We start from the raw sequence: 11782 nt of genomic DNA on the forward strand, positions 1-11782 counted from the left end.
GTTATAAGTACTGAAAAATAAATCATTAATCGCATATAACATGTAAATTATTACTTAAATCTTGAATCTTGTTACTTTTCCTAAAATCTTAATGCATTTTTCTCAGGTTTAATTTTATCAAAATATTAGGCTCATCTGGAGGCATGCTGCTTCTAAAGTATAAAAGTATTAAAACACTTTTCATCGTTGGGTTATGTACCAGAGCATGATTTAAAACGGAGTGATTGAATGAAAAACAAATTTGCACACAAGTTACAGGTCCACACCTTCATCTAATAGTTATCCAATTATGAAGAAAAACCTTTTTCCAGCCCCTTATTGCAATCAAGTCTCAGTGGAGCCCCTTTAATAAATTACTTTTCAGAGATGTTTTTTCTAGTAAAGGCTATCTGATTGCAGTCCTAATAGGTTTCCTTTTTCATTGAAAGTGTGCTTGCTTGAAATGTTTGATTTTTTTTTTTGAATAATTGTAATAGTTAAGGAACCTGTAACTTAATTAGTAAATACAACACATTATTATTTTTTTACAAAATTTATATGATATATATATTATTTTCTATTAAAATATTGATAAAAGTCGAATGATTGTTTTGTTGTTGTATTTTTTTCTCAATTTATATCATTGCCCCGATCATGTACTTTAAATTGTTTAAAAAAAAGAACACCCAAAGAATCCGTAACTTTTCTAGTACAATGTTGTAACTAAAGTAGATTTGTACAGTGAACTATTCTGGTGTTCTGGTAGAAAAAGTTAATTGTCTAATATTTTTGGTAAATTAACTATATTTTAACACCATTTCTTCCACAGTCAGGATTCCTTAAATGACCTTAATAAATAAAATCCGCCTTGATAATATAATAAAATTCTGTTTTATATGTCAATTTTCAAGTCTGCAAAATAGCTCTTCAGCGACTAAAAAATTGTCACAGCTAATTACTGTCATTGTTTAGCAAGCATTTCTTCAGGTTAACAAAACTGAAAAATAACCAATTGGCCACGTATGTTTTGTTAATAAATACTTCTTGTTTCCCTGTTAAAGTGAAAATGTTTCCCTCTTATAATTTTGTTATGGTACGTTGATATATAATTGTAAGAGTCTTAAAAAATTGAAGCAGTCACCCAGGCCATGACATGTTATTTGAACACTAAATTCAAAGGAGAGAGTGTCTAAAAAAAGCTTCTAGCTTTCTCCTCAATCCTTTCTGCATTTGATTATAGTTATGTTGCGTATATATATATGTTTGATTGAAATAAAATATTGTTTACACTAAAATTAAAATGAAATATACATCGAAAAGATATGGCCTAAATTTTGTTTAAAATTATACTAAAAAATGAAAAGTGGGCTTTTTCAAAATTCCCCTACCAAAACATTTTTTAATTTTTAAATTTTAATTGAAATCGACAAAAATCTAAGTTTTTGATTGGTCTGCCCCAACCCGGTAACAACTCAAAACTCAGCTCTTTAAAAGTGCGGATAAAGATCCCCAAGGGCCCGAAAAAATAAAAACACGAAGTAAGTATTGGGGAACTTTTTTAAAACCAAATTAAAAATAAAATTTTTTTACTAATTTTAAAACTGTTTGAATCAAAACGAACCCAAACCCAAAATTTTTATACATTAAAGTCCCTTCCCAAAACAAATTCTTCATCATTAACCAGGGCAAGGGGGAAAAATCTTGTTTTAAAAGACTTACGTATTTTCAATTACTAAACATGACATTAACTATATTCAAATTGGGCCTGTCTGACTTTTTCTAAAAATATAAGATCCAATAAAAAAACAACAAATAAGGGAAAAAACAACAAATAGTCATAAAAAAAAAAAAAACAAAGCATGCATAATTTTTTAAATTTTATTTCTCATCTATTTCAATCCTTTTCTTAGAAAAAAAATGGGATTCTTTATTTACATGTATGTACATTATAATCAAATTTAAAAGAAAACTTAAATAATTAACCTACTTATTTACCCTTTGTAGCATTACACAGTTATAGAGAACCCACAACTCTGCTCGCTTTCTTATAAGCATGGGCCATATATTTGAATGTCTGTAAAGTCTACTTATCTTTCATTGTCAATTTCAACAATAGCGGCTACTATCTCAATGTTTGGTCTTTTGTTGCTATTAGAGACGTTTCTGTCTGAATTACAGACTTTTCTACACTAGCATGTTGTCCTTTCACTTCTGGAATGAGTACAGCATGCCCCACAATCGGAGCATGTTGTATTGGTATACTAGTGTCTTTAATCGCGAATTTATCAGCTAAAGGTAATTTAGTTGGCACTGAAGCCTCTGAGGAAATCTTTCCATCTATAGATATTGAAGAAACTGGAATTGAAACTTCCTTTAAGGTAGCAGTTTTAACAGATTCTTTTGAAACTAAGGTTTCACTTGAAACGACACTATCAGGAGCTGTTGAAATTTCGGCTGGAACAGTTGTTTTGGATACAATCAGGCTTTCAACTGGTGATATAATGTCCGTTACAGAAACTGATTCAGTTGGTGGAACAACGATTTCGGATACAGGAACACTTTCTCCTGGCGCCACAACTTCTGTAACGGAAATTGTTTCGACCGGAATGACATCGGATACAGGAATACTTTCCTCTGGTGCAACTACTTCCGTTACAGAAACTGATTCAACTGGAACAATAACGTCGGAAACAGGAACACTTTCACCAGACACCATCACGTCTGTAACAGAAACTGGTTCGACTGGAACAAGAATATCGGATACAGGTGAACTTTCACCTGGCGCAACCACTTCTGTAACAGAAACTGTTTCGACTGGAACAATAACATCGGATACAGGAACACTTTCACCTGGCACCACAACTTCAGTAACGGAAACTGATTCGACAGGAACAATTATATCGGATACTGGTACACTTTCCCCCGGCGCAACTACTTCTGTTACAGAAACTGATTCGACAGGAATAATTACATCGGTTACAGGAACACTTTCACTTGGCACCATCTCTTCTGCAACAGAAACTGTTTCGACCGGAACAACGATATCAGACACTTGAACACTTTCAATTGGCACTACAACTTCTGAAACGGAAACTGATTCGATCGGTACGGTATCGGATGCAGGTACACTTTCTCCCGGCACTACCAGTTCTGTAACGGAAACTGATTCAGTGGGAACGACATCAAATGCAGGTACACCTTCTACTTGTGCCACAACTTCTGTTACGGAAACTGATTCGGTAGGACCAGCTACATCGGACACAGGCACACTATCTACTGGCACCATCGCAACGGATTCAACAGTTTGAGCTATTTGTTCAACAGTTTCAGATGGTAAAACTGTGTCAGCTGAAACAGTGGAGTCAATCAAATGTGTATCTACAACAGCGTACATTTCTGCAGGTGTTGTATCCGCGATAACGCTTATACCTGCTGGATCTTTGGCTACTGTTTCTATAAAAGGTTCAATTTGTCCTTTGTCTGCATGAATTGCTACTGGTTCGGGAATTAAAGTTTTGGCAACATCTACTGTCGATTCATGGAGGTTTACTGCAACTGGTACGCCGATGTGAGCTTGAGATGATGTGTCTGCTGATATAACGCCGTTGTCGCTGACATGTTTACTATTTTCATTTCCTGAGATTTCATTGGTACTGTTAATGTTGATGTTAACCGTATCAGCATCCGCTATTACTGTATCAATTGTATGTTGTGTCGATTCATTCTTTGGAGTAGTACTGATGGCACCGATATCTACCGGAAGTGAAGTTTCAAGTGTTTGAGACCTCACTAATCGTTTTTCAGTAGCCTGAGCTACATGTTTGACTTCATGTAGTGGCTGTATCTTGGTTGCCTCCGCCACACCTTTAGCAAGTCTTTCAAGTTGATGAACATTTAATTTCTGGAGAAATTCGTCGCTGATTGGTTTTGATATATTCACGGATTTCAGTCCTTCTGTTCCTTTTAAATCTGATGAACTTTTTGTAATCTTGGACCCGGTTGAAGGAGATTTCTTAATTGGTGTGCGCTTGATTTTAGTCTGCTTATCAATTGTTTCAGAAAGAATTGGGAGTCCACCAGACGGTTGATCAAAACCAAAGAGAGCTATCACCTCTTCCTGTGGTCTTTGTTGCAGCTGTTGTCTGGCACGTGACACTTGAACTTGTCTGCGTTGTGGACGTGAAGGTTTCTGTAGTGGCCGTCCACTTCCTGATCCGAGTCCACTTCCTAGTCCGAGTCCACTTCCTGGTCCGAGTCGACTTAGCCTACCTCCTGCCAATGATCCGGAAGTTGATTGAAGGGGAGCAATGATTCTGATAGGGTCATCTCTCGTACCTGTACCTCTAGTTCGAAACCTTTGTCGAAGCTGGCGAATGGCATCATGAGTAATTGGGCGACCTCGTGGTATGAGTCCAGGTCGACTTTGTTGTGGATAGTATGGAAATGGTATCCTGCCTCTGGTTCTGGAAAACTGGGGAGAAATTTGACGAAGCGTAGGATCAAGTGTTGGATTTAATCCTAAAGGAAGTCTTCTCAAACCTCCTATCTGCCTTCTAATAAGGCTGCGGTCATTAATTCCAAGTGATGGCATAGGAGGAAACCGGGTGCTCCCAAACCGGGACCCAAATTGTGGTACTCTAAACGGAGTTCTTGCCTGCCCAAAACGTCGAAATTGGCTCGGCAGTATCCCTGCTTGACTAAATCCAGGAATTCCGCCAGGAATTCCACCCCGGAAATCAAATGGTCTTTGAAACTGGAAACCTCGTTGGCCAAATATAGGAGGGAGTCGGCCCTGAAAATAAATCAATGCAGAATTATAGCTTGACAGCTTCACATCCCCAATGAATGAATCAAGTATCAATTTATCATGTTAAAAAAAAAGTCCCAACGTTCACATGCTTTTGTGAACTTTTTCTTGAGCCTGTAGGCATGTTTAAAAAGAAATGTAAATAACTGGAATGAGGAGAATATGTGTTATAATTTGATGTAAGAAACCAATTTCCGAGATAACAATATTGTAACAATGGATTAGTATTACGTCTTTGTATGTTTGCATAGAATAATGAGAAATTTAAATTTTGTTCAAAATCTAAATCGTGCTCAGCGTAGCTTATAGCACGTTATTATGAGTTAAGTATTTCGCTAAGCTATCTGAAAAAAAAAATCATGTTAATTGCACAATTCTACACGGGATGCGATGCTGTGTATGCAACCAGTGTGTCGGCTTCCAATTTGTGCCGGGGAGTGTTTCACAGCTGCGTGAGCTTTGAAGAATTGTTTAGAAAGCTTTAATATTCCATACATTAAAAGATAGATATGGAAAAATGGTCAGTGTATTTTATCAAAATTGTATACAAACAAACTGTCACCATTGCCATGTCATTACATACGATAATTTAATAGCGAGCTCGACGAGCTGGCCCGAAGGGCCTGCTCGCAAAGCGAGCTTTACGGTAACGCGAGTACCTGCTAAGTGATGGTTTTGAAAACTTTCGTCCAAAGTACCGAATTGGACACATCGCAACCTTTCGAATTTAAAGATAACGATAAAAACTGAGGAATTCTGACTGAAAACGGATGTCTAGACTGGTCACCCGCGCACGTCTATGGGAACCATAATTAGACAGGGAACCAGAATAACGGAAGCTGTGTATAAAAAAATAATAATTGAAGGCGCCATTTTGTTTGAAAAATCTGATAAATAAGAACAATTTTTTGTTGAATTTTGTTGTGAAAACTATCTAGAATGAAAGAAAATGGTCTAATTAAGAAAATGAATCCGAACACCAATATCTTTTAATTCAGTCGTTAACGCTGTACAGACGTTTAAAGTATTGTTTACTTGACGTCACAATGTAGCGCCAAACAGCACGTGCAAAACAAACAAATCAAAGTACGCTATTTTAATGTCGCAAACGTTTTAAGTTTTACATTTATTTCACTTTAGATAATCTTTATTTCGCTTGAAAAATTATAGAGTGAAACAAAATAAACAAAGTTTTATCAACGTTTTCAAAACTCGTTATTCATTTCACGACAGGGGCGGAGCCATATTTAACACAGTACGTGTGACGTCACACGCACTCGTTACTGCATTTGAAATAAAATTGAGCGATTATTTCATACTATTTCACGTAAAAAGTGCATCGAGCTCGCTTTGAGGCTTTGCCTTTTTCATATTATACATGTATCAGCTTCATGAAACTTGTATGACAATAAATATAAAACTGTAATTTCACTGGAGCGGTAAGAATCATTGTTTCTTACCGGAAGTTGTGGACTTTAACCGGAAGTTGATGAATTTAACCGGAAGCTTTGGAATTAAACTTTTACAGTGTGTAGTTTTGTTAACATGTCATCGCTTTATGTCACGCAAACATGTGAAGGTAACAAGATGGTTAAAATCGATATTTATCATTACAGATAAACTTAAAGTCCTGCTTTTTTCAAATTCAATTACTTTTATTCAACACTGCGGAAAAAAGTCATGAAATGCCAAGAGGTGAATTTACTGAAAAGTTCGCGCATATATACGTACATGACATCAAGTAAGGTACGTGCGAAAAGCTGTAATGGTGGTATCACGAAGGGTCGTTAAGAAAGCTGCAGTGAGCTCAAATGTCTAAAAAAAACCCCTAACATTTGAATTTCTTACATAAAACTACCAAAAACCGGGGCACATAAAACAGAAAAATACGCAAATGTTAATTAAGACATATACAAAATGTACTTAAAATAAATTGAAAATCGTATTTTTACGATATTATTTGGGAAAAAAGTTGCAACACTGTTCAACTTTCTTCAAATGAATTGATCGATGCTACAAAATGTGCGGCCCCTTCGTTTCTTTTATCTCACAATCCGCATTTATTACAAAAGAAAACCCTTTAAAATATACTGTTTATTTTGTACTCGTTTCAAAAAAGTTTTATGTTTATTAAATGTACTTATAAATGAAAATTTAGAAATATTGATGAAATAAAATGCCTATTTAAATTTGTTCCGTATTTTCACCGTTTTTTTTTTTAAGTTTTTTTTATTCACTATTTCACATTTTCACTGGTGTCTTGCCAGACAGCTTCCTTCTCTCATAATTAAAAAGGAAATCTTTCAAATCATAAGGTTAAAAAAGGTAAAAAAAGTATATAAAAAACAGAAAATTCTAGATTTTTTCTATTAATAATGGATTATATTTCATCTTGTGGTATGAAATTATCATATTCTAAGAGTTGCAGTAGCCATTATTACTTTATTTGCATACCACTCATCACGCACTTCTTTATTTTATAATACATTGTAACATAAAAGATGGTACGTTTAAAATGCTGTTGCTTTTTTTTTGTGTGTTCCCATGGTTAACTGATATTACAATGCCATACAACGAAAATAAAATCCAACAATTATAATATTGTCATGTCAAATAAGACTGACAATATTTGTACTTTTAGTCTTCTGGCGGGGGCTAAATATAACCATGCGACAAGATTAGACAAACAAAGATCATTCAGCACATCTTCGCCATTCGGTAAGTACTTATTTTGAAATTTTCCCTAAAAATTATGAATGGTTTTGTCGTGATTGAAAAATGGACAAGTCCATTTAATATATGGAGGGTAACAATGATAATTCAATACATACACTTCAACGAATTTCTTATTTGCCACAATATAAAAAAATCACAATTGTGTAACGTACATAAATTATTGAATCAATATGACACTTTTTAATTGTATATTAAGCGCGACAATCGTGTACCAAATTTCCCATGCGGCACGTGCGAAAATAGCATATGCTCGCGTTCCTCGTGCAAAGCATGTTTGTTTTAGAAGATGCTGTATATGTTTGGCTGTCTTTAATCGTGCCAAAAATTATTATTACAGAATGTCCCTCAAGTCGTCGGAATTATTCGTGCCGGCATTTAGGTAAGTCAAGCGTTGTTGTTAAAGTTGAAATATGTTTTATTTGTTTATATAAGAGAAAACATACTGACGTTATCATGTTTATCAATCTATTGTATAGTAAATTTAAATTTATGAGAAAAAAAGGCCTCATAGCACGCTTAGTCAACCATATATGCGATATGCACCTTCAAACAATGACCCATGCGTGACCAACAGCGAGAACCAAGTCCTTAGGATGGTGTTCGTTTGTTCACTCATTCCAAGACAGTATCTTCATTTTATCGTTATTTTGTAGTTTTTGTTTTAAAAGTATTTGCAGTTTTTGCTTTGGCCATGTCAATCTTCTCTGTTATGTTTGTTCACGTTAATTTATTGTAAAAAAAAAGTGTTTAACATAAAAGCAATTAATGATAGTAAACGCTGTTTGGTTCTTTATATTGTTCTTCAACAACATAATCTAAGATATGATTGAAGTTAGTGGTCAATAAGAAATTCGTCAAAGTGCAGCTCTTATATAATAAGTTAAACAATACATTTAGATTTTATATGAACAAAACAATAGTTTAAGATATTACATGAATAAAGACAATAGGTTTCCATCTTATATGAATAATGCAATGTATTTAGACATTATATGAATAAAAAACAATAGATTTAGATCTTATATGAATAAAAATAAACCCCAATGATCAACGAACAAATATAATTATATTAAAGTTTACAGACATTATTTGTTTTTGTAAAATTGCGATTTGTTCCAAAGTAGCTGTATAGCTTAAAAATTCAACTAAAAAGAAACAAATTATGTTAAATACTGGGATCCTACATATTACCGGACAAAATATGATGTTTTTTACATGTAACTTTTATTTAAAATAATAAAAAAGAAAGGAATTTTACCCAAATAATTTTGGGTTCTTAATACACGTAAACTTTACTTTATCAAACATAAAATCAAACATTTGACCGTAGAAATGTGTCTTTAAAGTAGGGCATTATAAGAGGGAAAAAAATCGTGTAGACAACTCAATTTACCGGACATTGTGTTTCAAAATGTTTTGAAGTCGTGAATTAAAATTAATCTTTAAATAATCAGCAAGAGAACTACGACCATTGAAGGGCAATGTTAAGACATTGGAAAAACCCAGTATGTCACTAGAAATAGACACGGCAGCCATGCTTGTTACGAAGATGCCAATATATAAGGTGTAATTGAAATTAACACTATTAACTCAATTAACGTATTGATTCTTCATGATCCTTAAACGTATGAAACATTTTGATATTCAAATGAAATTCTGTTCTTTGTCATACAGTTTCCTCATAAAATCTATTTTATTTACATTTCGTGTAGAGTTTCCTCCCATGGGCGTAACCCATTTCCTTATATGTTTTTAATTTGCATTTCTTTGTAAAGGACAACAACGAGATACTGTTTGGACTAAATTTCAAATTACTTTTTATCATTAAAATATGTTACGATTGTCTCCCGAGGTAACGTTGAGAAGAATTAAAAGTAAAACCTATCTTAAATAACCTATTAAGGGCCTCCATATTCGGGCCTGCGCAGAACAGATTATTCCCCCGCATGACCAGGTCATGAAATAACTAGTAAGCAAAAGGGCATGTTAGTAAATAAAGAACTGAATCAACAATATTTACCTGAGAGTGTTTTTGTTGTTATTTACTTTGAAATAGAAAGTGCGTGTACGATTCAGTCTGTATGATTTTTTAATCGAAGCAAAAAATAAAAATTTAGCATTTTTCGGCAAGAATACCTTTTGTCCGGTAAACTGATTGTCCGGTAAATACATAGGATCCCAGTAGTATATTAATACTATTTACTTAAGATTTAAATAGTAAATTGTAGGAACTTACCCCGGATAAATGTCTAGCTTCCACATTCTCAACAATTATTGCCAGAATTATGCACAACCCGGCTACTTTCAGATCCATCTTTAAGCGTAAAATTTCCCGCAACTGCAAAACGTACAAGTTAGTGTCCTTACTGAGAAAAAGGACCCTGCGCAACACAACCTGATGTTCGAAACTGGTGACTACCAGACACGCGGGGTAAGACAGACTGTGCCTGAAGGGGTTTACAAAATAAGTGACGAATGAATTATTGAGATGTTTGTTGCCGTCATTTTTGACAGCTCAAGGTGCAAAAACATTTGTTTAAGATATGTGTATTGACTAAGTAACATGTACATAGTGACATTGCATTAATTAGACTGTGGATTTTTACTGTCGCCTAGACACCTTTAAACAAGTACAAATATAGTATATAGAATTAGATCTTATTGCTAGCCAATAAATAGCCAATGATTTTATTATTGGATATGTGATAAGATAGAGGCAATAATATATCCACAATAAAGCAAGTAATATTTCTCTTTTTGGTTTCCACACCATATTGTTTTTTATAACTACCGACCCTACAAACTTAATACAATGTATTAAATTTTGCTTCCCGCCTTTTCAAAAACTTTTCTTAAAGGAACTCCACTGAGTTCTAAAATTCTGAAAGAAAACACATAAAATTAGAATTTTACATAGATCAGCTTGGGTACATAAAAAAGAGCGATTTGCAAAAGATATTTAAGACAGATACTCAGAAAGTAACTTAAAATCGTATTGTTGCACCATTCCACGCTCAATTTGTGTGAAAAGCGTTGCAGCGCTTTTTAAATTTTGCGTCAAATAAAGTGAGCGAATGCTCTAAAGTTTTGCGCACAAATAATTGGTCTAGACCTACATCAAATGGAGCATTAAACTGGAAAAGTATTTCCTATTGCCTCACGTTAAGAATCCTCAGTGGAGTCCCTTTGAAAGGATATACATTAAAAGTATAGAAATATATATTGATAAGAAATTAATTCCTTTGCGTAAACGCAACATTCGAAGCGTTGATATATTTTGGTGCCAAAATGCCGCAGCACTCAAGGGCTTATAGTGCAAAATAATGTTTACAATTACATTGCAATTGGCTTAAATATTTCTTTGGTTAAATTAAACTTCTATACACACGTAAATTAAATTATTTTCATAAAAAGGATTACAAGGCATTTCTTGTTAAAACCATTAACTTTTTAAAAAAAAATATATTTTCTGTTTTATTTGATATTTCAAAACAAAATATAACAACATAAATTTGTATTGTTACAAACTTGCGCATTTTAATTATGAATTTTATTCCTTTGATATTTTTTCTTTTCTCGAAAATAAAACACAACAAATTATATTCGAGTAATATGAAATACATTCTGAGGAAACAGATTTAAAACAATGTCATTAAAGGCCTATCCCGATCCATATAACAGATTTTATTTTACTATCTGGCAAAAAAATAACATGGATGGTTTAGTTTTGAAAATTTTTGGCTCTCAAGCCAGGGATCGTGGGTTCAAGCCCTACTCGGGTCACGACCATGAATCTTCATATGACATCAGTACTGGCTGGTTCCAGGAAGCGAAGCCGAAAATGATTAATATATCAAGTTGCAAGAACTTATTTCGTAATCGAGCGTAAATTACTACGTTTAAAGTAAGTATATTATCAGAAAATAACTTAAGTTTTTGTTTATGATGCGAATAAAATCAAACAATTGAAGATTGATACCAATTTTCATGAAGATTTTTAAAATGTATCTAAAAGTAAAAACATTGTGAAGTGAACAAAGAAAGCAAATAAAGCTCCACGAAAAGAAAGTAATTTACACATTGCAAAAGGCACTTACTATCCACGTAAATTATTAAAAGGTGGTCAAAATATTGGGGAAACAATAATACAATCAATTGAGTTAGTCACGCAATATGGTGATAAATACTGCAAAATCAGTCATTAATCAAACGTAACATGTAAATGTTTACTTGATTTTTGAATCTTTTTACTCTTCTTTA

At 33.7% G+C, this 11782-nt stretch overlaps 1 protein-coding gene across 1 annotated transcript; it reads right to left on the reverse strand.

The window, feature by feature from the left end:
* Positions 1-1867: 1867 nt before the first annotated feature.
* Positions 1868-9923, reverse strand: LOC132742163 (mucin-17-like). The gene is made up of 2 exons (XM_060730492.1): positions 9759-9923; positions 1868-4771 (listed from the first exon to the last, which is right to left on the reverse strand). Exons 1-2 carry the CDS (start codon positions 9834-9836, stop codon positions 2102-2104), a joined length of 2748 nt encoding a protein of 915 aa, XP_060586475.1. The 5' UTR covers positions 9837-9923; the 3' UTR covers positions 1868-2101.
* Between the last annotated feature and the right edge of the window lie 1859 nt (positions 9924-11782).

Source organism: Ruditapes philippinarum, unplaced genomic scaffold (assembly GCF_026571515.1).
Source record: "Ruditapes philippinarum isolate M1 unplaced genomic scaffold, ASM2657151v2 ctg1133_1_1_1_1, whole genome shotgun sequence".
Classification (NCBI taxonomy): Eukaryota; Metazoa; Mollusca; class Bivalvia; order Venerida; family Veneridae; genus Ruditapes; species Ruditapes philippinarum.